Source organism: Gallinula chloropus (genome assembly GCF_964237585.1).
Source record: "Gallinula chloropus genome assembly, chromosome: 22".
NCBI lineage: Eukaryota > Metazoa > Chordata > Aves > Gruiformes > Rallidae > Gallinula > Gallinula chloropus.
Window position 1 is genome coordinate 7,519,441 of NC_140107.1, and position 27,770 is coordinate 7,547,210.

Here is a 27,770-nt window from a genome sequence, read left to right on the forward strand (position 1 = left end):
CCAGGAAACAAAGATGAGCTGTAACAATGGAGAGGAGTCACCACCTTTCCTGGAAAACGCCTCCCAGAGTCCTGTGCTCCATCCTGCTGGATCCCAGGCTCCTGCTGTGTGCCCAGGGAACGGGGTGTTCGCAGCGGCCATCACCGCAGGTGCAGCGTCAGCACAACGGTCACAATCACCCCCAAGAAGAGGACAAAGGGCAGCCAGGTCTTCACAAATCCCCCTACGCTGCAAGGGGAGGGGAAAGGGGGGATTAAACCCTTTAAACATGGGAAAAAAGGAGAGAAAGACAAAGGGGAGAGAAGGGTCTGAGAGTAACTGGAGAAACCAGAGGGCAGGAGATGCCCCTCTGACTTTGCACTGCTGGCCCTGCCACACAGCACACCCTGCACATTCACTCAGCAGCAGAAGTCAGACTAAACCAGGCCCACAAATAGCTACAGCATGAACAATGGGGCTGGACTCTCCTTCCAGTTTAAATTCAGGTTGAAGACCAGCACAATTCTTACCTGCACCAACGGGAGACCACAAACACCGAACTTCCATTGCCCCAGGACTCGTTACTGGTGTATTTAACCAAGACAGCTGGGACTACACTTGCCTAAAACCCACAGAGAAGCTCCTCCAGACCTGGGAAGACCCAGAAGCAACCTGAAAGTTTCCCAGAGGGCAGCCCTGCCTGAAGAGGAGGCTCTGTGAGCAGCTGAAATGGCAATGCTGTGCCTGTTGCAGCCTGGGAAGCTCGGGGTTTCCCTCTCCACTCAAGCTGGAATCTCCCTGCCTGTTGGAAATCTGACTGGATTTTATGTAAACAGGAGTCAAGAGAAGGAAGAGAAACCAGTAACCCTTGGAGAGGAGCCACCCTGTGACGTTATGCTCTGACCTAACCCAAACACAGCCCAGAGCCAGGTTTGCTGCAGCCAGGCACTGGAATTAGCTGCCATAATCAAGTACTTTGGGAGCAGCATCCAGTCCAGTCCAGCCCAGTGAGCACCCCTGAATCTTCCCCTAAGCAGAGGCAGCAAGGGGGGCTGGGGATAACACCACAGAGAGCCCCTCTGCCTGCCCAATCCAGCCAGCTCCTTGCTCACCTTACATACTTCCCGTAGAGCAGCGAGCAGAAGCAGAGCTTCACCATGTTCCAGGAGGTGCTGTTGTCATACCTCATCAAGTTTAAGGCCAGAGCCACGTGGGAGTGGCAGTTATCACAGCAAAGGTTGTGCTGCAACAGAGAGAGGGGCAGGGGGTTAGGTATCCTGTCCCTGAGCTGGAGCAGTGTCCCCATGCTGGCAAGCAGCCCCCCTACCATTCGGTGCTTGTACTCCTCCGAGGCGTCGTGCACGGCCGTGTCCCAGGCGTTGGGACCAGTGGAGTAAACTTTGCTGGGATCCAGTTTCCAGTACCTGCCAGGGTGAGAACAGACCCCTTGGTGCTTCTGCTCAACCTTTACAACTTGTTGCTCTCCTCAGCTGGAAGCTGCTTAAAGGAAACCCACTGACCCCAGAGCCCACAGAGCTGAGCCCTGTGAGACAGCCACGTGCTGCAGAGCGCAGGAGTGAGTGCTCAGCACCCTCAGCACCCCCCAGAGAGGGACCCCAGAGCTCAGGGGTGCAGGCAAAGCTCCAAACTGCCTTCATGTCCCACGACATGAAACCTTCCAGCCACCCAGAACATAAACCTGCCACACAAAACCCAGGCACCTCTCCTCCTCCCCCAGAAAGCCATTAACAGGCTGTGAGTGATGTTCCTTAGCACGGGTGGTATTTCCTTAGAGGGCTTGTTGTTAACATTCTCTGAGGTTTTTGGGGGGGTTCTGACTAAAGGCCCTGCCTGGCTCTTGCTGTTAAAGCCATCCCACTGCTGCCACACTCAGAGAGAGACTGAGTTTAACGTGGTTCCTGGAAGAGCAGAGACACAGCAGCCACCCCCTGGAGTCAGGGCACGTGAGCAGCAGCCTCACACGTGTGTCTCCAGGAACTGAAGCACATCCACAGGTCAGCTGGTGACTTGAATGAACACTAAGGAGCACTTACTTCACTGGCTTCCCAAAGGCCATGTTGTCTTCCTGCAAGAGAGGAAAGTGGCTCAGGGGAGAACCTGGCAGGACGTTCAGGCTGGACACAGCCTGTCCCCCTGCAGCCATCACCCCGCAGCCCCAGGGCACCCACACTGCCTGTGCCTCCTGCTGCAGCACCAGGAGGTTCACGCTCCGTGCAGGGTGGTGCAGCTACACGGTATTGTAACTGTTAACACCTCGTTGTAAACATACCAATCTACTAAGAGAACTGAACATCTCACCCTTAAACTCCCCTACTGCCCAAGCAGACTGCAGAGCAGTGTAAGCCTGGCACACACCTGGTGCTGCAGAGTTGGGAGGCAGCTTCTGCCCCTCAGAATTAAAAGAACTGGGGGCCAGAAGTCCCAGTTGAACACAAACTACAAGACTTTCCCCCCCCTTTCTGCTCACCATGTGAGAACACTACCTATGGCACCCCCCAAACCACCCCCACAGCAGCCCCCAGGGCAAGAGGAAGATCCCTTCAGAAGCACCCAAGCCTGGTGTGTTGCAGACCCTGGAGCTGCAGAAGTTGGGGGCTGGCTCAGAGGTCCCCAGGCAGGAGGCAGACCAAGCCCAGGCTCTGCTCAAGCACCCAGAGCCCTCAGCTACTCACCGACACGAAGTACGGCCCCGCGAAGTCCCGGATGACTCCGGTGGACGTGCAGATGCCCATGTGCCCAATGATGGGGAACAGCCACCTGAGGAGCCAACAAGGGAACTGTCAAGCTGAAATATCTGCCCCCAAGCCCCAGCCCCCATCACACCGAGCGCCACGTGTGCCAGGAGAGTGCTGGAGCCCAGCACGGGGGGCACAGGCCCAGAGGTGAGGGCAGGAGGGGCACAGCCCGGCAGCGACCGGGAAAGACGCAGGAGAACAGGCAGGGAGAACCCAAAGCTCCGCCGAGGGGCGGGGCCGGAGGCAGCTCCTGTGTGGGGCAGGCGGGCTCAGGGACTGTCCCGCGAGGCACGGCGGTCGGGGAGGGGGGGAGGCGGCTCCAAAGGGGCCCTGGTCTCCCAGCACAAACCCATTTGCACACCCCAGTCAAAGGTCAGATCCAGGAGGAGCTGCCTCGACAGCAGCCCACCAGCCAGAGCTAAAGTCACCCTGTCTGTCTGCCCATCCACACTGCAGCTTTTCAGGGCAAACTCAGATTTAAAGGCCCCAGAGAAAAAACAGGGTTCCTGTCCCCAGGAAAAACGCTCCCTCCTCTAAACCATCCCACCCTCCCAAAGACCTTCTCCTCCCACTGGGTATCTTTAGCACCGGGGAGCTGCAGACCCTTACCCCAAGCCCCTTCCCTTTGTCACTCCCAAGTAAACACTTGAGGCCAAGTTACAGCAGCTCCTGCCCAGCCCCGGGCAGCTCACCCTCTCACCCCTCTGGGCCGGTGGGAAGGTGTCAACAGACCCCCCGCGCTCCGGGCTGCCCCTGCAGCCGCGTTCTGTAGCTTCGTGTTTACCCACGAGCAGGGAAAAGCCCCGGAGCTCCCCTGGAGCACCCCCCAAGAGCCCACCCCGGCCGGAGCACCCCCCTGGAGCTCTCCCCAGCCCTTCGCCTAACAGCCCCAGCCAGGCAAACTGCGGGGCCCTCCGGACACCGTGCGCCGGTCCCTGAGGCCCAACCCCGGCTCCGACCCCGCGGCAGCCTTCCTACGCCTCCCCAGCCGCCCCCGTAGGGACGAACACGGGGGAGAAGGTCCCAGACGGGCCGCGGAGCGGGCGGGGACCCGCTAAGCCCCGGGCTGCCCGCCCCAAGCAGACCCGCACCCGGGCTCCGGGCACGCAACGGGCGGGGAGGTGCCGGGAGAGGCCGCGGGGGTGAAGCGGGGAGGCCGCGGGGAGGCCTCAGGAGAGGCCCCGGGGAGAGGCGCGGGCCGTGCCGGTCCCGCACTCACGTCAGGACGGGGATAGGTGTCCACACCACGCAGTGCGGGAAGCGGCCGCGCTCGGCATCCAGCCCGGAGCCGCCGCCATTGAACTGCTTCATCTTGGCCTCCGCTTCCGCCATCGCCGGGGGCACGGCAGGCGCCGTGGCGTCACTTCCTGGAGACGGCGGCAGCTTCCGGGTACGGCTGGTAACCAGGAAGTCGGAGCTCAGCCGGCCCAGGCGCGGATGCCCTGGGCGGGAGAACGGGGGGGTCACCCCCCCGTTCTCCCGCCCAGGGCATCCGCGCCTGGGCTGCCGCGGCTGGTCCACCCCCCCCACACACTCCCCCCCAACCGTGCGCGGCCCCGCAGCCCCTCGGGGGAAGGCGAGAAGCAGAAGCGCTGCTTCTGGGGGGCGGGGTGGGGGGGGTGGCCAAGGGGCTGCGGCCGCACTCAGGGATGGGGAGCAGGGCTGGGAAAGCACCGGCTGCTTCATTGGGAGGTGCAGTGCGAATTGCACGAGGAAAAATGTGGGAGGAATGACGTTTATCCCAGGTTTCTGCCCGCCACAACATGCCTGGAAAGATAACGGAGTGTAGAAGAACATAGGGGGGATGCACAGGGCTTGTCCTGGTGTCCTGGTCTGGGAGGTTCTGTGTAGGGGGAGCAGGAAAGCTGCTGAGTGTCCAGCACCCACTCACCTCAGCACATCCTTCCCCGCTGGCCTTGGGAGCTGCTCATTACATCCTCACGCCGAGCCCCAGAGCTGCTCTTCCCTCCACAGCTGCTGGAGGTGTGCAGTGTCACACAGCACGATGCCAAAGGGGGTTTTTTTTGGCTAATAAAACAGGCTTAAGATGCTTTGTGTGCCTGGTTGGGATCCTCCTGCTGCATCGCTCCAGCACGCTGAGCAGAGGTTGTTATTAGCAAACCCTGGTAATTGCCAGGGCCACATTCCCAACAGCCACGGCCAACTTAAAGCTTCCACATCGTGGCCCCACTTCTTCCTGAAACCTGTCTCCCCCACTGAACACTTCTCTCTACTTCATGTGTTCTGCTTTCCGTTACTGGAGCCCACTTAGTAATTAAGCCGAGTTCAGCCTTCCACACTGATCAACGTACTCTCAGTGCTGGGGACTGAACAGCACTCACGCTCACTGGATTTTAGGGAAGCTCCCAGCTTGGAAAAGCCCAGGAGATGAGTAACCTCAGCCCTGAGGCACATCAGTGTCAATGGGAACAGCAATCTGGAGCTGCCCTACAGCAGCAGAAAGTGTCTAGCACAGAGGTGGCCCACCCGCCCTCCATACAGGTCCCTCACAGTACCCACTCAACTGGTTCTGGAACACGCTGCAGACTACATTCCCTCGCCTCTGCCGAGGTGTCAAGAAGGCGTCTGACATCCCACCTCATTTCCTAGTCTGGACTGTGTTTTAGGCCAGCCCGAGAGCGAGGGGTGTGGATGGAAGCAGAGCCTCCATGGAGACATCTCAGCGTGACCTGTCACTGTCAGAGCTGCTCAGAGCCTGGGACTGTGCCCCTCGGACTCTGATGGTGAGGGACTTCACAAAACAACCCACTTCCAAGAGACAAAGGTGAGGAGGAGGTGGGGACACCCTGGAGGGCAAAGCTGTGCCTGGCGCTTGGCTTCCCAACTGAGGCGTCCGCCGTCGGCCCCGCGGCTGGACACACAGAGGCTGGACGTGTCTGAGGAAGAGAAACCCTCGCCTTGATTCGCTCCAGGCCAACAGGAATATCAGAGATTGTGAAAATCCATGAACAGGGGCCAATGTTCACACCAGCTAACGCAGCCCCGGCGCGTTTCTTGGATTAGGCAATGGATTTGCTTTCCCTGCCTGTGGCTGGGAGGCTGCTGAGCAGCGTCTCACCAGGGACCAGCTCCCTTGGCAGAGCACAGACGCTGCCGCCAGCCTCGGCAGCTCCCCGCAGTGCTGCTTATGCCCTCCCCTCCTGCATGGGCAGGGGGCATTTCAGACAGCCCAGGTTTTATCCCCTCTTAAACCAAGTGTGGGAAGGCACAGCCAGCTGCTGGAGCACCGTTTTCCCCAGGCTGGATTTAAAAAAAAACTTAAAGAAGGGGGGGAGAAATTAGAAAAGAACCTAATCAATGCAGCAGTGGTGTAGTGCAGAGCTTCCTTTGTGTCTGTCAGGCAAGCAGAAGGGCTCTCCAGCCCCAGCACCGCACTGGCAGAGAACGGGTGAGCTGTAGCTGACAGCAGGGTCTTCCTAGTGACAACTGGAAAGCTGCTGCTGTTCTCCTGCTATTGATCTAAGCAGAATACAAAACACCTGAAGTCAGCAGGGAAAAATAGCTGCAGTTGGAAAAGAAACTGCGGGGGGGGGAGAGGAACTGAGAGGGGGGAGAGGGAGCAGGTAAGAAGTTCTCCATGCATAAAATTAAAGGCCGGGCTTTTTATTGCAGCTCTCTCTCCTGGCTACAGCCCTGGATCGATGTGCAGAGCAGGAACACTGCCATGGCTGTTCCTGCAACCTCTCATTTGACGAGAAACAAAAGGTTCCACTCCCGCTTCTGCCAGCGACGTGTCACTGGCAGCCCCTCTCCCCCAGTGTCAGCGAGGAAGCTGCTGCTCTACCTCCCGTCGGCCCAAAAAGCCTCCTCAGGACACCGATGGCTGCTGCTCACCACAGGTGCCAACACAGCACCTGCACCCCAGCGACACACAGCTCCTTCCATGAGCCCATCCCTGGCTGCTCCGGGCAGGAGCGGCCCAGACCATGCCCCAAGCTCGCAGCGCCATGGCTGTGGCTGGAGCTCAGCCGGGAAGGGATTCGGTTACCTCCCCTTTCTACCCCGGCTCATCTCTGAGCCTGAGAGAAGCAGGCACCCAGCCAGCTCCTGTTCGGTAAGCGGCTTCCTTGGGAACCTTCCCTGTTGTGACAGCTCAAACATTACAGGGACTGCCAGAACCAAACCACTCAAGGAAGAGATCCCCTCCCCCTTCTGACATTGACAACCGAGGCAGCAGCAGGCAACACCGCGTGCGGGAGCCTGCTGGAAATGTCACCGAGGCAGAGGCTGATGGAGGACACCAAAGCGTCCTTCCCCCCCGCCCTGGAGGTGACGCCGGGGTGGGTTGTTTGTGGTGCTGTTGTTCCTCTCCTCCGGTCTCTGCCTGCTGCAACCTGACAGTCTCTAATCGCTCAGCGTGAACCAGAAACGTCATTCTCCTCTGTATTGATGGTGGGGCTACTCACAGCGCCAGAACCTACGCAAGGCTCGGCCACCCGCCCCGAGAGCGGTGCCCCTGAGCCACCTCGCCCCTCAGCTGTAACCTTCAGGTCTCTTCTGCCTCCCTGTCACTCCCAAGTCGCTTTCCCTTCTCTCTCCCTCTCTCTGACACAGCTGATCCACAGGGCACCTCGTGTGCTTGAGGAGAAAGCTGCTGGTGTCTCGGGGACAAAGGACAGGAGGTGGAGGAAGCTCCAAGAGCAGGTCAGGATGGTTCCCCCAGCTATGAAATCCAACTCCTCTCCGGAGGGAGCCAGGCCAGTCTCACCTCCTGCAGCAGCAAGGCCTGAGCAAGACACAGGACCCCAGCAGGCAGAGGGCTGCGTTCCTCGCTGCGGCTGCCGGCAGTTTCCTGGCATCCTGCTCCCATTCTGCTCAGGGACTGGAGCCATCTCCAGCCCTTTGCAGACTCGTTCCTGGCAGCATCAACAGTTACATCAGGGAAAAGCAAACTCAGCCATAGGGCTGCCACTGTCCCTCTCCCCACATCCCACAGCACCTCACTCCTTCCCCAGCCCCATTCCCTCACCCAAATTACAAATCGAACTCAGTTTCTGGGTCCTTCTAGCCATTTCCACCCACGATTCAACCAGTCAGCTTCCCCTTCGTCCAACCATTCAGTCCAAGATCTGACCTAATTAGTTGATTGCCAATTCCAGCTGCCGATGTGCGTGGCTTTGTTAGAGCAGAGCTGTCTTAAAGCCCTAATGTCTATCAGGCAGGACTTGGAATTGAGAGGCCTGAGAAGACCTTCAGCTGAACGTGTCCAGGGGGAGTTTTGTAAGAGTCCAAATGGTTCCTGACACTGGCAGACTGGTTTTGTAATGCTGACTTCAGGCTTGGAAGGCAGGATAGTGCTGGGGAGGTTTCACAGCAGGAACCCAGAGGAGAAAGCGGGTTTGTGATATCCTTTAGCAGGGGATCATCTCTGGGGCCGAGTGCCGCCGTCCTACGCACCACACCGAGTGTGAGACACTTCAAGGCAACACATGAGCTGTTTGTGACAGTGGAAACACCTCGGATCAGTCAGTAACATGGCAACTCGGGGTCTGCCCCACAGCCTGAGCCGCCCGGCTCTGCTTCCTGGGGGCTGGCTGGGTTCCCTACCCCCCTTTTGCCCCCCCTCACCTTTAACTCCTGGAGTCAGCAGGGACTCAAAGTGGGTGTCACCAGTTTTACCCCATCCCCAGAACACATGATTCAGATGTGCTGACTCTGTCACAGCAGCAGCAGCAACGTTGCTGTAAGATGCCTGCATCAGGTCTGTCCTTCCCAGGAGCCCCAGGCAGCCACTCACATCCTCATCCCAGCTGGAGCAGGGCTCTGCTGCCAGACACAGCCCCGGCCCCACTCACCCACAGCTCTGGGCTCCCACACCCTTTAACTAACATCAGGCTAAGCCCAGCTTACAGACCACGTTTCAGGCTCCTCAGCCCCCTTCCCACCCAAACTGATTGGGGCCACTCTTCTCTGTGAAGCAGGGGTGTCACCCAGACAACAGCCCGCCCGGCCAGACCACCCTCCACCCACCTCCAGGGAGGAGAGAGGTAGAACAAAGCCACAACAATCCCCCCCCCTCCAACAAAACCACACCAAGAAAGAACTAGAACAAAGAATTGTTTAATTGCTTAACCCTTTCTCTTCCAGGGATCAGAGAAACAAGTTTTCTGCTCCTTCCAGGGAGGGCAGTAAGGCTCGTGTGTCACCTCTACAACCGCAGGGGCAAAGTTAACGAGATGATCATCTTTAGTACTCGAGAAGCGCCGGTCACCGCAACACCAAGAGAGTCCTGGAGTCTCCTAACAGAGAGCCCATGGCTAGAATACAAAAATAAAGGAGGCATCTCTGCGTGTCCCAGGCTAGAAAGAGTTAACCAGAAAGAGCAGGAAGAAGCTTTCCCAAAGAGGGGGTTGAAGTAAACAGCAGAGGTCAATAAAGCAACATCTTCTCCCTACTTCCCCAGTATGTTTTTCCTTCACCAATAAATACAAATTCCTCATTAACAAGCGACAAAGCAGGTAATCTGCCTGTGACAAGGGGAAAAGAGGCCAGAGGCGGAAAGATTTTTCTCTCCCCTTCTCTCCCATTATTATTTATCCTTTCCCCCTCCCCAGAGCGGCCATTAGGAAGCAGCAATCCACTGCAGAGCCAGGGAGTCTTGGAGCTTCACCACAACCGCAGGTAAGAGCTGTCTCACCAGGGTAAAAAACAACAAAAAATAGCTGCCACAGCAAAAGGTGAATGGGGAGGGAGAGGTCTGTTCTCCTCAGAGCTTTCCAGCCCAGTCTCTGGGTTTGAAAAAATAATCAAATCAAAGTCTGCCGACATTGTCTGCTGAAAGCTGGGGAAAAGTTTGAGTGGGAGGAGACGGGCGGGAGGAAGAAAGGATGTGTCTAGGAGGAAAGCCTGAAGCAAAGAGAAAAGAAAAGGCCAGACCGTGTCAAAGCCACCCAAGTGAGGAGAATTTCCTGTGGCCTCTGGCTTTTGAAGAGCGCTGAGTGCCAGGGTACACCCGGGGCGGGGAGCCTGTCCCCAGCCAAACAGGTAAACGGAGCCAGCAGCCCCAGCTCCTGCATGGTACAGCGTGAGGACAGGCACACAGCCGGGCCTGGGGCAGCTCTGCTTCAGCACAAGGCAGGGGAGGGGCTGCCATCCCAGCATGGGGGCAGCCGGTCGGGTCTGGGTGGGGGGCACAGTCCCACACAAGCGGTTCCACCCCCCTGTGAAAGGACAGACGGACATCGCTGTCCATGGGCAGAGACCGGTCCCAGTCAGCTCCCCTGTGACTGCGAGGGATCTGAGCAGGGAACAGTGTCCTTGGAGAGACGCTGCCAGCTACCAGCCTCTGTGACCTCTCTCCCTCCTGCACAAGGCTCGCTCATCTCACACAGACTGTTCTGGAAGGCAGAGGAAGCCAGTTACCTTGATCAGCCAGCACTGCGCAGTCTCTCATCAACGCCTGGCAGCCAGAAGCTGCCAGAGGAGGAAAGGGAGGCCTCTCATCTTCCCACAGCAGGAACAGGAAGACCAGGGATTGCACCACATGGAAGAACAGCCCTAATGCAGCACACACACATGCGCACACGCTCCCAGACACACATCTCACACCCCTGGGACCAAGGCTAGCATGTTCAGACCTTCAGCAGGAAGAGATACGAGGCAGCGCAGAGCAGTTAAGATCTCCAGGGGCTCTTTGGTCTTAGTTGATAGTCCTAGAAAAAACAACCTCTTCAGGTTCGGTTGTAGCACAGCTGCGTAGGAACTGGTGGGTATTTAGTGTTTGGCAACTACAAGAAGGGAAACCAGGGCAGCATGTGAGGTGAGATGGGGAGGAATGGAGTCCAGTGCTGCCTTCCTGGGTGTACTCCTGCCTGTGCAGCCGGGGCAGCGTGCGGAGAGCGGGAGGAGGAAGGAGGGTTCCTGAGAGGACCACTGATCCATCAGAGCTTACACTGATGGTGAGGTGGAGAAGGGCCACCTTGGCCAAGACACAGCAGCTGACTGCAAAAAGCTGCTGCTGTCTAGAAGATCCAAACATTAGTTGCAACATAAAACAAGGTGGCCACATTCTCAGCTCCAGCACAGGTTACATGGAGAGGAGGAGGAGAAAACAGCTACAGACATTTTGGGCAACGGAGAGAGGAGCTCCCAAGAGTGCTGTTACAAGCCCCTTTCCTTGGCAGCTTCAGCTACACGAGTCCTACAGCCTCCAATCAAACCCACTCTCACTGCTGTCTCCTTTCTCCATGAGCTCCCAGACCACAGGAGAAGGTATGGGAGCCAGGCAAGCCCATCCCACCTTCCTGAGCTGCACACACTCAGTGCCTCGATTCATCAACTAAGACAGATGCCCAGGGACAAGACAGGCAACACCCAGCCCGTAACACAACACAGCTACACCTGGTGACGACGTGTTAGAGACGGAAGCCAGAAGAAAGATGTTATGGGACAAAACAGGCGTTTCATGGCCAACAACCCTAAACCAGGGGCCCCCAGGCAGGCTGGTAGCACAAAAGCAGAGTCAAGCTTTCAAGACCAAGATCACTGCAGTAAGTTCATTCTGTAAGCCCTGCCCTAGGTTTGTGTTTTATTCAGGAATTTAACAAGCCCTCTGCAAACGTGTGAATGCAGGCCACATCCCCCTGTACCAGATCAGACAGCAGCTCTGGGAAACAACACCCCAAAACAACCACCCCACCCCCCCCAACTGCCAGCTTACACTGCTTACAGACAACTCAAAGACCCCTGTTGGGACTAAATTCCACTAAAGGCAAACCCCAGACTGCACTGCCATGCTGCTCAGTAGCGTGACGGGAGGAGGAGGAGGTGATGGTTTAGAGATGGCCACTCCTGCCCCTGCCAGCTTGTCCCACTCTGTGCATAGTGCGAAACAGTGCAGTCATTCGTCAGAGAGAGTTCAGGACCAAGGAAACTAGGTTCCCTTTCAGCCAAACAATTAGAGGAAGGAGAGGCAGTTCTGTTTTAGCTGGGCCGGCACTGGACTTGCCCCTCTGAGCTGTCTTCATCATCTGAGCCTCCTGCCCCGCCACTGGTCAGTCCTGTGATCCGGTACCCCATGTTCAGCAACATCACCTCCAGCGGGTCCGCGTTCATCCGCCTCTGGTTCGCTTGGGAAGCGCCTTCCATGTCTACGACCACGCGGCCATTAAGGGTCTCACTCTGCAAGACAGGAAGAGAGAGGGCTCAGCAAGGCAGCACGGGGACCAGAGAGGGGCTGTTCTGGCTGCTGCCGCTCTCAGGGGCTCCCCATAGGGAAGACAGGTAGGTGGTACCCCTCCTGACATCATGGCTCTTACCTCTGGCCGGGGGTTCCACAGTCGTACAACGGGGTCAATGCCGCTGGTGGCCAGGAAGCAGTAACTGGGATGAGGCTGGAGACAATTCACAATCGACTCGTCTCCCTGCAGCACTCTAACGAGGTTGGTGGTTTCTTTCTCCCAGATGAAGAAGGAGCCGTCGTCTGACCCACTGACTATGTACTGTGCATTGCTAGGGTGAGAGGAGCAGAGGCTGGAGATCACAGCTCAGAGCCAAAGCCAGTCTCTAGCAGACAGGGAATCTCAGCTGGCTTCTACAACGAGCAGGCTGCCCCCCCTCACGCTCATGGATCCAGACAAAGCGTTGAGTGCCGATTCCCTCCCTCCCCAGGATTCACATTTTCAATCCCAAAGGGCTTTTCTGCAACACGAGCCCAACCAGGCACTCTGGACCTGCTACTGAACCAGCTATGAAGGCAGCCACACAAGGAGGAGGGCTGCTGTCATCCTTCTCAACCCTGCAAACCGGTGTCAGCATCACACGGGGCTACGTGTGAGGCTTTATCCGATGGAAGAGAAGGTTTTGCTGCTGCTCATGCTCCTGTCCTGCACCCCTATTACACTCTGCCAACGTACCTGCCAAAGAAATTGGCCTCTTTGATGTCTGTGGTAGTGTTACAGTGGCCACAGTATCGGAATTTGTAGTCGTAGCTGCGCTCCCTCAGCACCATCTCATCCTCTGAGATGGAATCCTTGCGGCCTGTGGCTCGCAGTCGGATGGGGCCACCCCCTTTCTTGTCTTCAGCTGGAAGGACAACAGATTTCCCTCATCACAATTTGGGGAGGAACATATTCTAAGCAAACAACACTGCAGGAGACCCCAACAGCTTTAGAGTTAAGGACAATTCCAGCAGGGAGCAGGGCTTAGAGCACAAGCTTCCTTCCAGATTATCTCCTGGGTATATCAGGCTCCTTTTATCACACTCCCACTCTAGAGCGAGCCAGGACCAGGCGCAAGGCAAGAACAGGCTCAGGCCAGTTTTTTGTGCTCAGTAACCATCAATCTCCCTCAGGAGTTGCAGCTTTACTTCAGAGGGGCAGTTTAAGGAGAAAAAAACCCCATGTGCAATCATTAGAATTTAGTCTAAGCTGGGAAGAGCCACACTGGCCACCGGCACTCACCGTTGTCACTCTTGGAGAAGAGGGCTGCGTTGATGTCCCTGTCGAGCGCGTCGCAGGCGCTGCTGTGTGCTTGTTCTGGGAACTTCCCTTTAAAGTCATCCAGACACTCCAGCGCTTCTGCCACGTACTTGAGTTCAAAGAGGCAACGGGCGAGACGAAAATGGGCCTTCAGGTGGCATGGATTCAAGGATATGGCCTTCAAGCAGTCTCTTAAAGCATCGTAATGGTCCCCATCCCTGAAGGAAAGGGAAGGGTGGATTAGATAGCCCAAGCAGACACAGCATGCATTTTCCACTGCTGTTTCCCAGCCCTCGTCTCGCTCCAGAGCTGGCTGCTTCCAGCTCTCCAGGCAGGCAGACACCCCAGGAGCTCACGTACTAACCACATTTGGCGTTTCCCAGGGGCACCATCTGAGCCAGCCCCGCTCCCCGAGTGCCCCTCCACAGGCAGGCAGGCAGCGCCGTGCCGTGCCGGCGCCGGGGAGCCCGGCAAGCCCTGACCTGCCATTTTAAATCCGGCAGAGCAGAGCTCACTGATACAACACATTTAGGGAAGTCCTTTGAAGATGGAGGATGCACAAGCCCTCTGGCCAAGCAGACACACGGTCTCTCCTGCAAGGCGAGCGGGCCTCCTCGGAGCACGGCGGCTCACGCGTGCCCCTTTGTGGAGGCACACAGCGTGGCAGCAAGTTTCCCTGCCCACAGCCACTTGTAGCCCTGGAGAAGGAGCTGCAGAACCTCCCTGCTCTGTAGCCCCAGCAGCACAGGTCTGCAGCAGGCTCTTCGCTCACTTTTATAGCCAAACCCTTTAAGTTGTAGGAGTAAGACTTACAGCAGGCTGGTACCATAACGGATATTTATATCCTATTTACAGTTACTGGGGACTGAGCTTGATTTCCCTAAGCTCCATGGCTGTGGAAATGAGAGTGCCTCTGCCTGTGCTCTGCAAGCAGGAGAGGCTCAGTGAGCCCTGCATGCTCGGGGGGTGTACCAGCACCGAGCCTCAACTGCTCAGAGACCACACTCAGAGTGCTAAGTCTCCACAGGATGGAAATAACACCACCAACGATGTCTCACACCTCTGACCTATGTGTGCTGCACCTTCTGAGGTCAGAAACAGTCCCAAGGGGAAGTGGGGGGAATATTCTGGCTGTGTTACAGCTTGCTTACAGGAGGTGGAGGGGCTTGTCCATGAGATCTACAGCAGAGCAGGAGAAACACAGCTCTGGGGGCTCTCTTTGCAGCCCCATGCCTGGGTTACTCTGGGAGGCCAAGCTGCACAGCACCAGCCCACTTGTGTTCAAAGAAAGAGGGACTGCAGGTCACCTGTTACGATGACAGACGGGGGTGTCTTGTGTTCTAAGACCTGACTGAGCTATTAGCTGCTTTGTCACCCTGGAAGATCCTTCAGCCTCACCTTCCCGTGTCAGACAGCCCCACAGAGGGTTTGAAAAGGAACACCTCGAGATGCAGAGCAGGATCCAACCTCTCCCACTGACAGGGGATTGACTCAGCTCGAGCTAGAAACCAGCAAAGCTCTGTCAGCACCGACTGCTCCCCAGGCTGAGAGCCATCCTGCTGGCTTTATGAGCACGGTTTAGGACAGCCTTCTAGATGCTGCAGAGTGTGAGCGGCGTGGGAGGGGGTGAGCAAGGGGAGGTCAGGAAGTTACAGACCTTCCTTCTTTCCCAGATCTCTCTGTTACTCAGAGGCTGAGGCCGAAGCAAGACCTGCAGCTCTCTGCAGGGTGACCTATAGTGCTTCCTGCTCTGAGGGTGAAGGATGACACATGGTGGGTCAGCGTGGGTCTCCGTCCACCTGATTCACCCTCCTCCTCAGTGCCTGTTCCCAGCAGAAGCACACCTCATCTTTTCTGCACCTGAGAAGGTATCAGCTCAGGACTATTTATATTCTGGTCACTGGTTGTCACAAAAACCCCTTGTGCACATATTTTTGCATCTTCCTGCTCCCCAAAACTGTAGCAAAGCACCAGCTGACACACAGAGGGGTTCAGAAGTGCCAACATCCTTCGGGGAAAATGGATTCCTATAGGAAAAATGTCATTCACGAGATCAGCACTCAGCTTCTGTCTTCCATCCCTTAATCCCAACCTATTGTTCTCCTCCCTCTGAACGCCGAGGTCTTTTTGAGGCAGCTCCCAAATCTCTGCTATTGCAAAACAGCCAGTAGGCCAGTTACCAACAGTCACAACAACTGCTGGCTGCTCTTTATCTTGGCAAGAAGATGGGAGAATTCAAACTGGGGATTTCAGCAGGGAGAGGAGGATATCCTCACAAAGCCAATGTAGATGAAGGACCACAGCTATTTTAAATATGTTAACGGCAAGTCATGCTCCTCAGTCTTACTCTGCTCAAGGGGACAGACACTGAAATAACTCGGCTGTATCCTCCAGATGCAGCTCTGGCTATTGGTCAGAGCAGACATTACCTACTGCAGAGGCGAGCAGCGGATTTTGCAACCATCAAGGCAGAACCTCTCCCAGACTCTGAGGCACCAGCTGCCACCTCCCCAGATCCCTCAGAGAGTGAGCTGGGGTAGCACGGGAGCCACCAGGTCACGCCTGGCGATCTGCAGTGCTAGATACTGGGGGGGAAAGCAGCAGCCACACCAACCACAGGCAGTCCCTACAGCAACATGGGGTTGTAAAGCATAGGAACCATTACCTCATCTGTTGACAGCAGATTTAGAGCCACAGCCTAATGCAGATCTACCCAAAGCAACACAAACACCCTTGGAGACACTCATAACGCTGTTACTCAGGAGTGGATTTTGAGTTTCTTTTTAAGCAGGAACAGAACGTTACTCAGCCTGTCAGGGAGACCACAAGCTGCCACCAGCAGCACCTGCCTGTGCAGTACCTGTGGCTGCAGCTTCTCCCACACAGGCTGCCGTGCAACCCCCTTGTTCTGTACCACAAGTGACCCACTTAGGGCTCGATGCAGTCACCCCACCCTGCTCCCCACACGGGGAAGCCGGGTGCTCCGCAGCACATCAGGTGCCTGTGGTACCCACAGGTCAGGCACCAGCAGCACCAGAGCCTGGCAGCCTTACCACTTGCGCTTCATGTAGGCAGCAGCTCTGTTCCCGTACAGCATGGCGTTGTTGGGGGCCTTCTGCACTGCTTTGCTGTACAGCTGGATGGCCTGAGTCCACAGCTGGCAGGCAAAGGCCTCGTTGGCTTGCTGCTTGATTCTCTCCAGGTACGGAGGCAGCTCCACTTGGGGACTGGAGGGAAGGAAGGAGCACAGGTAAGTCTCAGGTGCTCACACTGTAGCTCCAGTTAAACCCTGCGGTGTTTTGTTGTAGCTGAGTGAGTCCCAGTGAGCCTTAGCTAATACCAAACCTTTCAGGGAAAGGCAGAAGGGATCATGCCCCTGCCCAGCCTGAACTTGGGAGGAAGGTTTCTTTCTGACCATCATTTGACCATCTTTCCTCTCTACACAGACACACACTGGAGATTGAACAGTGGGCACTTTAAACATCTAATCCCTCAGGCTTCACGGGTGCATCTTCGCTTTGACTGCAGAAACATTCCCAACCCTCTTTTAGCAACGTCTAAGAGAACACAAATCCAGAAGGAAGCCAAGCGTCTGGGTTCACAGGGCTGCAGGGGGCCCAAGCTCAGCAGCCCAAAAATTCCAGCCACATCTCTGCGGCCGTGCTGGAGGGGCCATCTAGAGGAAACAAGCTGAAATCACTCAACAAAGTGACTTTAGAAACCAAGACTACCCATATATGGTATTAAGCAACTGTGCCTTGACTTTTAACCACCTCTCATCAGCTGGAGGAAAACCAGTCAGCACGATGTGCTTCAAGCCTGCTTGTGCTTTGCCCCAGCTGCGTTCTGCTCTGGAAGAAAGCAAGCAGCAGCAAGGATGGAGAGGTCTCCCCAGCCACCCCTAGCTCATGTGCAGGCTGCAGGAGCCACGTCACTGCTGTAAAGCCATTTTGGTGGCTTCAGTTCTGTTTGCAGCAGGCAGTGCCCAAGGAACTGGCAAAGGGAAGCAAAGCTCTTCCCACCTCACAGCCTCACCTATTCACCAAGACACAGTTCCTGCAGGTCAGGAAGTAATGACCACTCGGGACAACTGAGAACACCTTGCTACCAGGCCTGAAAAGTCATTTCATAGTTTTGTCTGCAGTAATTCATCATGAGAAGGGGAACATCCTCATGGACAACATACTTCTCAGGACCTTCTTGCCTGACCTGATTCTCATTCACAGCCCAGAAGCAAACACAGCTCCTAGGACAGGGTGAACTTGACAATCAAGTCAACATACCAGGAGGATTTGTGCTTCACACCTTGTTTACAAGCACACAACCCTGGCAGGAGGAGGAGAACAAAGGCAAAGGGCTCTCACAGGGGTCGGTCTGTGCCCCCTTACCTCCCGTGCGCTCTGCCCTCGGCCAGGCGGAACCCGTTGCTGTGGAGGTGGATGCCATTCGACACGCCGTTCGTAGATGTTTTGCCATTCTGCACTTCTGAAGGGTGGAAGGAACAGAGCACAGACCATGCTGAGCACCCTGGGATCACACACACCAGTGTCTGAAGCTTGGGGGGTTACTGTACAGCAGAGCTGAGCCAGCACCACAGCCCCAGCCAGAGCAGAAACAAACCTTCCATGAGGCCACACACACACCACCCCCATTCCTCCCACCACCTGGATTTGCCTTCCCACACCCCCCACATAATCTCTGCAGGATCTTCCCCAATGCTCTAGGACAGAAAAGGACAGACACACAGGCCTGAGGACAGACACACAGGAAGGGAGGGCAGCATGGGCTGAACTGCCTTCAGAGCGGGTCCAGGCCACAGCCAGAGGACCAGACTGACCCCCAGCAGCCTGACATTAAATACTGCAGAAGCATTTAGTAACACTAGAAACTCTGCATTTTACATTCACCCAGGTAAGGAACTCTAGAGCTAGCTGTTGAGTATTTAACAGAACAAGGAGGATGAGCAGAACCACTGGAGGGATCCAGGAAAGGAATTCCAGAGGCTTTTTTCCTTTCTTTCCTTAGTCTCAAGGAGCAGCCCAAGCTGAAGTAATCCTCTGAAGGTCACACAGCCACACTGCCTGCCATTTCTACTGAGAACACTCAGCTTCAGGTCTTACAGACTGCATCTACATCCCAGCTGGGAGCGCTCCTGCAGCCATTTCACAGGCTGGGAAACAGGACACTGCCCAAGCAGCCTACTGCTCTGCTGGGGATCTCAGTGTGCAGAGACAGGCGTGCACAGCACGTTCAGCCCTTGTGCCACATTCTCCCCCCTTCTCCTGAGCTCCCTGTGCCCATCAGGGTGGAGTGGGGCCTGTTCAGACGCTGTGACCTCAGCAGGCACCGCAGCTTGGAGCACCCACAGGCACTCAGCACAGGAGAGAAAGGCAGGCAGGGCTTGTGTTTGCTACCAGGATGTGAGTGTTAGATTAAGGCCTGAGGGGAGCTGAGTACACAGATCAAACCCTGCCCCAGCGCTCCGAGCACCAGGAAGGGGCTGAGCAGGGAACACTCCCTGATAAGAGTCAGTCTCTGCCTGGGGAGCAACTTCAGTGCAGGAACAGGCCCTGCAGGGAACAGGCCAGGAATAAGGAGCCATTTGGATATGTTCACTTGTCAAATAAATGACGTTTTGATTCAACTGTCTCACCATCAGGAGGGATATTAGTGCCAGGCCAGATTCTTAGACTAGGGAGAGATTGTTCTGTCTCCTTCCTAATGGGTGTATAAGGGGATAACAAATGTCTCCTACATTTTATTAATAACTTTAAAAAAATAAAACCAATCTCCTGTTTCCATGCCTGCCCACAAAGCTCTGCCCCTTTGCTGGGGGCAGGACACCAAGACCTCAACCACGCTACAAAATCTACTCTCTACAACTCACTCTTCCTTCAGACACCTTTTCTCACTCTGTGGAAGGGTTTTAGAGCTCAGGGTATGAACTGCACTGCAGAAAGAGCCCAGCAACAGCCATACCCTGCCTGATTTTCCTGCCCAGATCGGGCTGCACCCTGAGAGTTGTGTAGTACATGATTTCACTCTGCCTTCTGCTCACTTTCATGACAGGATCACACTTACCCCCTGAAGTATGGCACTTCTTCGGGAGGAGAAAAGTGTACGGTCGCTGTTTGTATGTCAGATCAAACAAATAGACCTGAGGAATGAAGAAAGAGACCAAGAAACAAGTCAGTGAGACATGGATGCTGAAATCAGAGACATAAACCAGGACTGGATGGGGACGTGGTTCCACGTTGGTGCTTGCTGCTTCCAACCTAAAAGATGGCCTGACCACAAACCAAGCTGCTCAAAAAGCTTCAACTCCAACTGAAGGTATTTTAGCTACTTAACACATTTTTAATGTGTTTAATCAAAAATTTATTGACAGAAAAGAGGCAGCATGCTAAACCAAGGCAAAAGTCTCTGTAACATGAAACCAGGACTTCCTGAGCAGCTTTGAAAGCAGCCCTGTGAAGCCCTGGCTTAAAACTGTACTGCTAGAGGAACTGCCAGCCCAGCCCAGCCCTGCAATTCGCCCAACTCAGCACCTGCTCTTAAGGTGTGAGGGCAATCTGTAGAGGACACCCAGCGAGTAACCTGCCCACAAGCAAAGGTCCTGCCTGATCCATGCTGATTAATGCTGCTGGGAGGATTTTCTCATTTCACTGATAGGCTTTACAAAAGATCCACGAATATCACCCAGTGCTTAATATTAAAGCAATCAATATTCCAGGTGAAGGCCTTCACTTCTCTGAGTTCCTCATTCACTGGATTCTACTACAGAAGCAGTTGGATGTTTCAGGAATGAGTTATGAAATCTTTTTGAAGTCAGCAAAGGTCAGTTCCAGAACTTGGGGTTTGGTTTCCTCTTCCAGTGAGCAAACTGTGACTTGGAAAACCAGAAGAGAAGGTGGTTCAAGTCTGATCAGTGGCAGCATAACAAATAAACCCCTAATACCAAGGATTTAGCCTGAATGAATCAGAAAGCAGTTTAACATCAAGCGTGTTACCCACAGAGAAGCTGCTGTACCCGTTCTGAAGCACACCCCAATACAGTGGTCCAACACACACCACCCAACACGAAGCTTTCTGCCAAACCTCAGCTGTCCTCTTACCTGCTCCCCTCCCATGTTGACTAAGAGCTCGGTGCCATCAGGACTGAAGGTGACATACGTGGCCACCAAGACTCTCAGCCGGTTGTTGTAGTCCGGAAGCTTCACTGGAAGGTGCCCTGTGGAGAGGAGAGGTCCACACGTATCAGCACACACAGCAATCAGGGTCTTTGTCCCAGCCCAGCTGGTCCCTTTCACAGGAGGCTGTTGGGAAGGCGATGCCATGAAGCGCTGCAGCTAAGCTGTTTTCATTCTCTATTGCTGCCATTGAATCCCTCTGGCAGCGCAGATGTGCGGCGCCGCCTTCCCACCCGCTCGAGGTACCAATTCTGCAGGGGCACTTCCGCACGAGGAGGAGACAGCCTTACAGCCAGCTCCTGACAACAGAGCCTGCAGAACACAGCACATCACTGCTTCACTACAGATTCAGCTACTGTGATTTGTGGCCACCTGCAACCCAATACCTCCATCTCCACCCTTCTCATCAGGTTTCCTTAACAAAGCCCTTAGCACAACCGAACCAACGCTCCTAAATATTCAGCTCACGCAGCAGTTCTGCTTCAGACAGCAGATGTGTTGCATGACCAATTCAGGGGACCTAAGAAAGCCTCTAACGGGGCTCATCAGAGCCCACACCATCAAAACCAGTGTGCTGAATGGGCCAAGGCACTTTTAAGAAACCCAAATATTTTTTGGGGGGGGAAAAACAAACAGTAAAGAAGGAGCACTGGAGAAAAACGTCATCTCGAGTGCCCAGCACTGCATCGCTGATTCTTCCATCTGCAGGATGGAGACAAGCTGCTTCTGTGCCAAAACGACTTTGAACAGCAGCCTTGCTGGGACCAGTTCCAGGAGAAAGCCTACAGCGCCCAGGTTATCCAGCCCCTGACTTCCCACAAATAGTGGCAAAAAGACCTTTACACCAGACAAGAAGACAGGCCAGCTCACCACCACACAGCACAGCCAGATCAGGGCAACACAAGCAGGAATTCACAGCACAGAAGGGAAATAAACTGCAATTCCATGGAACATTCTCGTATCAGAGAAGAGCTCTTCCAAGCAGCGGTTTCTTGCGTGAGGGGTAGAACTCTGCTTCCTCAGGCATTAACTTAAAGTCCCATCAGCCACCCCCAGCACAGGCCCCGATACCTGCCACGTAGTACTGCGCCGCACCGTCTGGGAGGGGTTTCTGTCGGTCGCAGAACGTGTGTACCCCAGCTGAAGGGCTCTGCTTCATGCTTTTCCTAGCCAGAGAGAAGAACAGTCTTATAATCACAGCATTCAGCTGTTGGAAGCCTGATCTACGCTGACACTTCTTGTCCGCACGCACAAGGGCAAGGCCTCATGACTGCGCAGCTGCGCGGTCACGAGCCTGCCTCACACCACCCCAGTGTGCTCACACAGACGGAAAAGCCTCTGTGGGTGATAGAAAAGACTGGATAAAAGCACACGGGTGAAGGCAGTGCCAGATCACTGCAACTCCCCTTCCCACCAGAGCCTGCAGCGGATTTCGGAGCCGCTCACACCTGCCCAGCAAAGCCAGTTGCTGTCACCTGTGGTTGTGGATCATGCGGATGTCGTAGAGCCGCACAAAGGGCCCGCTGGCTCCTACTGCCAAGTAGTTGTTGTCCTGGGGGTTGACTGTCAGGCACTTGGCCTCCACCAGCTGCCCGCAGTACTCTGTCAGGTCTATCAGGACTTCGGATCGCTTGCTGTTCTCTCGCAGGTCGTACTGCCTGAAAGGGGAAGAGTCGGGCAATGCACGGTGCCAGGCAGCCAAAGCAGCAGCAAGAGAGGGGTGACTGAACTCAAGACCCCTCAAAGCAGCAGATTTGTGCTCCCCAGTGTCCTACACCCTAATTACCTGGGGCTCGTGCATGAGGCAATGACACTAATGACATATGCAGTCCCATGTGCCACAGGTTACCCAGCAGCACCTCTGTTCAGTGTACACTAGGCCTCAGCATCAGTATAATAATCATTGCACCACATCCAGAATTATTCAGGTTCCAAACTAAATGCAGAGTTGTGACCTCACAAACTGATATGAAAAGTGGAACAGACTCCAGGAGTCACACTGCTCATTCCAGAGTCCCCGTGGCTCTGCAGGGAGACATGGCTTGGTGTCTGTCTCCCTGCCATCTGACAGGGCTGCTCCCTTCTTGGCCTCTCTTTGCAGGGGAGCTGGGGACAGTATTTATCAGAGGAGGCTCCTTTTCAACAGGAATCCTTCCAGTTTCAAGAAAGGGAGAAATCAGCTTAAGCTCTTCAGTACAGAGCCTCTCTTCACATCCACGCATAGTACGTACCGCAGTGGATCCTAATCTAATTAATTCTGGGGCAGAATGATTAGAGTTCTGTACCTGATTAGCCCGTCTTCTGCTGCACTCCAGAAGGTGTTAGGCCACATGGGAGCCGTGGCAATCCTCTTCACTCTGTTGGTATGATCTCCAAACATGTGGATGGTCTCCTTGACAGTCAAGTCATGGACGTGCACCTTGGAGTCCGCAGCTCCCGTGATGAGGATCCGATCCCCTGAGTGCGGCAGGAACTGTGGGAGACAGATCTGACTTCAGACTGGAGGAGCACTCAGGCTGTTCACACAGACATCACTGAGCTGTGCTGGCAGGTCACAGACACAGCAGCTGGCTTCAGGAACATGGGATGACCCATGTGGTGCCAGATGTTACACACGTGCTGGTGTGCACACTCGAGTCACACACAACACGGTCTCTCCATCAGCCGTCCCAATTTGCTACAACCACTTCCTCTGACTTCACAGAGACAAGCCTCAGAGAGCAGATTTGATACCATTCTTTTTCCCTCCATATTGGAAATATTATTTGGGGAGGGAAATTGCTTGTAGGGAAACGTTTCCCAGCAGGGATCTATGCTCTTGCTGCTCAGGCTGCTGACTTTATCAGCCGTTTGCTCCTTCCAAATACATACCTTGACAGAGAAGATGTTTGCAGTATGTCCTGTGTGCATAGAGAGGAGTTTCTTGTGGTGCAGAGGATCCCAGACAATGGTATGCTGGTCATCAGAGCCAGAGGCCAACAAGCTAAAAGAAAAAGAAAGAAGAATGTGTTGTGTATTCTTCAGTTCTAAGCTGTGACTGACTTCTTAGAGCTGTTTGATCACAGGCAGCCATTAAGTTAATTCAGCCCTGAGAAGCCCACTTCCTCTCTCCTCTCAGCTCTGTGTTCTCGCTGCTCCCCATGCACCAATCCATTCCAGTTCAGGATGCTAAACCAGCCAGGCATCAGCTCCACAGAAAAAAACAGAACAAAACCCAAACCATGAATGTTTTTCCTTGGTTGAGCTCACTGAACCAGCTCACCACGGGTTCAGATGGCACAGGGAAGAACAATAGGAGCATGTGGTCACCAACTAAACGCAGGGCCTTCGTTTTCTGTGCTGGCCTGGCTGCATGAAGTGCTCCCCACCAGCCCCAAACCCCAGCCAAGGTGTTTGGGCTGTGCCCCAGCAGTGCCAGGGCTCGTTCAGTGATTCACAGGGTGTGGCAGTGGCGCTGCCCGGTGCTGTTTGCCTTCTGCATCTACCTCCACATGAAGCAAAAGGATTTGCTATTTGCAACCCTCAGCTGTTTTACACTGATTTCCTTACAGTCAGATCTCTCTCAGTTCTGACGAGTATCAGACAGCAGATGTCAGATCTTCTAAGAGAAGAAAGAGACATTCTTCCTTCCATCCAGCTCTCATGCAGATACTCTTTATTCCACTGGGTTAAGGAAACGCTTCGATGATTAGTTCCCCCCTCTAAAACTTCAGAGAGGGGTAAACACTCTGTCCCCCCTCCTGTAAATATTCGTCCCCCAGCAGAAGCTTTTAAGAGTATGGTGAAGGGGGTGGGGAAATGTCACTACCAGCTGGGCAAATCCTAAAGATCCATTATAATCCATAATACCACTTAAGAGAAGCGAAGCAGCCTTCAATCTCCACTTCTTAGTCTGACCATTTCCCTTCTGAACTCACTGAAGGGGCAACTTCTAATAATATCCAGATATATTTAAAAAAATAAAGCTTCCTTGGAAGGGTGAGTCCTACTACAGTTCCAAACTTTGAGCTTGAGCAGCTGCTTGTGAAAGGACCTACATTCTCCTCTTGGGAGAACCTGGGTTATGGGTTTGTTGATCCCCTGAACCAAGTGACATACTCACTCTCCTTTTTCGTTCCATTCCAGACAGTTTACACACCCGGAGTGACCCTGAGCAAAAGAGAAGAGAAAAAAAAGGAAGACAGGATTACACAAACTTGGGACTTATCAGAGCTGTTCTAAGACAAGGACACAGTGAGCTCCCCACACATAACAACTTGTTCCAATACAAGCAGGGGGGGGTTTGGGTGGGTTTTTTTTTAGGTCCAACCCTGCAGAAAAATAAACCACCCACACAGCAGATCAGCACCTCCAGAAAGACAGACACATGGGAGAGGAATTGGGGTAGAAAAGGGAAAAGGAAACAAATGAAAAAATAAAGAAGTGGTGTTGAATAAATGGGCGGTTTAGTCTGAGGCTGCGACGAAATCCTGCTCTACAGATGGAAAGGTGACTTTGCTTCAAAAGCCCTTGGCTAGGCTGACAAATTACATGTGCAGGTTCTCTGGGAATGCAGGGAAAGTGCACTTTAGATAGCTCTTTCAGAAGCACCTTGCTGCTGGGTGACTGTATCATACATCTTCATCCAAATTAACTAATAATGGTACCAGGACAGACGAGGAGAGCACTGAGGAGTGTGTGATACAGGAGACACAATTGAAAAAGGGGGACTAAAGAATTCTTTCCTCCCCCAAAACCAAAACAAGCTGAAGATCTTTTTAAGCAATACAACCAGCTATTCCTTAGGCAGCACGTTACACTGCACAGCAGCAGAGCTGAGCATCTCTGCAGTGACAGCTGCCTCCTCCATCACCACTGCTGGGATTAGCCGACACACCCGCTAAAGGCTCTCTCCTAGGTGTGTTAGGTAACTCAGCTCCCACAAGACCTCACCGAGCTATTCCTGGCTCTAATGCAGTTCAGGGGCCTAAGTAACCAGCAGCTATGCCACCCAGACAGTTCCTGCTCATTAAAGGCTGCCTGCTTACCTGCAATTCTGCCTCCAGGCCCAGGCGCCGGATGAAGGGATCCGTGACGTGGTAGTGCCGCTCGAAGCCCAGCGCACCCCTCTCCTGCATGAGGGAAACAAGCACCAGGTTTGCCACAGCCAACACCACACTCCTTTTTCCCCCATTAAGAGAAGATTCAAGAACTGCAAAGATCAAGCAGGGACCTTGGGGTGTCCACAGCATCAGGTACCTATTCTGGAGCAGGGTTAGGGTTTGGGTTCACATCACCTCCAGGTGGGCAGTTGGCAATTCTTGCCATGGAACTGGTTTTTAATTACATTTATCTAATTGCCAGGCTCCAGCTGAGCGGCCAAGACATGGTCTGTGGGCCCACACTAAGACAGAACACGTTGCCTCAGAAGGAACTCACTCCTGAGGACTGCTGTAGCAGAGCACAGTTGCTCAGGAGAAGCCTGCCCTTACACAGAACCTGTCCTGAAACCCCAAGGAGTACTTTGAAACCAGAGTCAAACATTTGCCATCTCACCAGCACCAAGGGGAGAAGTACTGGGGAACCAGACTGGACAGCATCCTTTAGAGCTGGTTTATCTGGTCAGAACCAGAGCAGGAGCACGTAGCTGCAGTGCCACAGCGCAGCAGCTCTACAGGGAGGAGAGCAGCTGCCACAGAACTGCGTCAGTACAAATGAAGGTGAAGAGAAGCAGGACAGTTGTTTCCCCTGTGATCTCACGGGGTTCACAGATGCATTAGCAGATGGCTTCGATGAAAGAAGGCCAACTGCAGAGGCAGGCCTGAAGAAAGGGGAACACAAAGCCTATTGGGATGGAATATCTGATGTCCGAGGAGATTCCGTCCTAGGGCCTGATCCAGCCTCGGTCCTGGCCCACATCATGCTACAGGCAGGTGGAGACAGCTTCAGTTTTCATCATCTCCATTTATAGAGGAGAAACTGATGCACAATTTACCCCTGTGGTACCAGGATGGTGTCAGTGGCTGTGGAGCAGACACAAAGAACCAACCCTGCAGCCCAGCTCCACGCAGCCAGAGCTGCTTCAAAACACAACAGAGACAGATACAGGGGACTGGAGAAACCCAGGCAGGCTTTTTGTACCAACCTGCCTTACAAACTTCAACCCCCTGGGCATATTTTCACAGACAGGGTTCCCAGAGCACTGTGGGCCCCTGCACAAGGTGCTGCAGCTGTAATTGCCTCGCTGCTGCGAGCTCAGGGGCTCTGAGAGGGCTGTGCAGTAGGACTCCTCCCTGCGAGGAGCTGTCAGACACAGCAGCCTTCCCAAGGTCACACATGAAAGCCTAACAGAGCAGGCAGTGTGAAGAAGTCCCAGGCTGGCTCTCTAACCACAGAGCCATCCCTTCCTCGTTAGGGCAGCAAAATAAATCTCTGCACATGGATTCAATTACCAGCTCGTAGCACAAAGTTTGGTACCAAACTGGGAAGGGAAACGGGGCACTGGAGCTCCTGGTTCCCTGTTCTGGCCACTCAGAGACCACTTTGGGGAATGCTGATTACCAGCAAAGCTGCAAATGATTCCAGGCCTCTGAGCCCAAGTGATAATTGCCCATTGTGTCTGCTGCAGCCAGACCTTTCAGGGTAAGGAATACTGCACAAACGCAGCCCTCAGATGACTGATCTGACCACCGTGGAAGTTCTTCCCTACACAAAGGGAGCAACACACGACTCTTTAAAAGAAAAGGAGACAGAAAGAGCCTGAGACAGAGATCATTAGCTTTACTACAGACAGAAAATACCTTTGATGGCAAGATCACAGGAAGGGAACACATAACGAAGGCGACAGGAACCTCGGGAGGGAAGCGAGCGAAGGGCTCTCTATGGGGCCCAAACACAAGCAGCCAGATTTCCCTCTTCAGCTCTCCTCAGAAAGGAAGGACCTGCTGATGTCACACTAGCACAGTGTGCCCTGCCAGGGAGAGCAGCTGTGGTCCTGTTGTGCCACTCTCCACCCCAGCTCTTCATTAAGGACAGCAATAGGTCCTACAGGTTTGATCTCTTAAGCTTCTTAGGCAGCTTATCAATACATAAGTAGCAGAGATCTTTTCAGAAGACAACAACAAGAGCATTTCCCCACCCAGCCTGAGCACCCACTCCTTATCTCCACCCAACACAGGGCTAAGACCTACCTTGATCTGTCTGTGGATGATGTCTCTGGTAATGTTTGCTTTTGCCATCTTCTTGCGATGGGGCAGATGAGAAGAAGCTATGGGAAGAGCCGCTGTGCATCCAAGCATGCCAACAGAGCAAAGATCCACACTGAGGGCATTTAATTACCTGCAGGACAGGGCAGGGAGGGAACAAAAGCAGGCAGACAAACATGTTAGGCAATTCAAAAATCAAATAGTTTCAGAAATCAGAGCCTG

General features: G+C 54.3%; 2 protein-coding genes across 2 annotated transcripts; both read right to left on the minus strand.

Annotated features, from left to right (window-relative positions):
* Window positions 1-64: 64 nt before the first annotated feature.
* Window positions 65-4,067, minus strand: TMEM222 (transmembrane protein 222; the record flags this gene model as incomplete). Its single annotated transcript, XM_084274219.1, has 6 exons — window positions 65-228; window positions 1,092-1,222; window positions 1,307-1,403; window positions 2,034-2,065; window positions 2,673-2,757; window positions 3,955-4,067. The coding sequence occupies 6 exons, from the start codon at window positions 4,065-4,067 to the stop codon at window positions 141-143; spliced, it is 546 nt and encodes a 181-aa protein (XP_084130345.1). The 3' UTR covers window positions 65-140.
* Window positions 4,068-8,820: 4,753 nt separating this feature from the next.
* Window positions 8,821-27,677, minus strand: WDTC1 (WD and tetratricopeptide repeats 1). The gene is made up of 15 exons (XM_084274207.1): window positions 27,534-27,677; window positions 25,392-25,475; window positions 24,467-24,513; window positions 23,236-23,347; window positions 22,650-22,837; window positions 21,840-22,022; window positions 21,436-21,530; window positions 20,290-20,405; window positions 19,256-19,331; window positions 17,563-17,659; window positions 16,228-16,401; window positions 13,157-13,392; window positions 12,611-12,779; window positions 12,014-12,206; window positions 8,821-11,876 (listed from the first exon to the last, which is right to left on the minus strand). The coding sequence occupies exons 1-15, from the start codon at window positions 27,639-27,641 to the stop codon at window positions 11,679-11,681; spliced, it is 2,076 nt and encodes a 691-aa protein (XP_084130333.1). The 5' UTR covers window positions 27,642-27,677; the 3' UTR covers window positions 8,821-11,678.
* Between the last annotated feature and the right edge of the window lie 93 nt (window positions 27,678-27,770).

Excerpts from the sequence above, each read along its gene's own strand:
- WDTC1 (XM_084274207.1), bottom strand. The coding sequence starts at position 27,641 with ATGCTTGGATGCACAGCGGCTCTTCCCATAGCTTCTTCTCATCTGCCC. Across the intron at positions 22,838-23,235 it reads CAAACATCTTCTCTGTCAAG|TTCCTGCCGCACTCAGGGGA; the intron begins GTATGTATTTGG and ends TGTCTCCCACAG. Across the intron at positions 16,402-17,562 it reads GAGGGCAGAGCGCACGGGAG|TCCCCAAGTGGAGCTGCCTC; the intron begins GTAAGGGGGCAC and ends CCTTCCCTCCAG.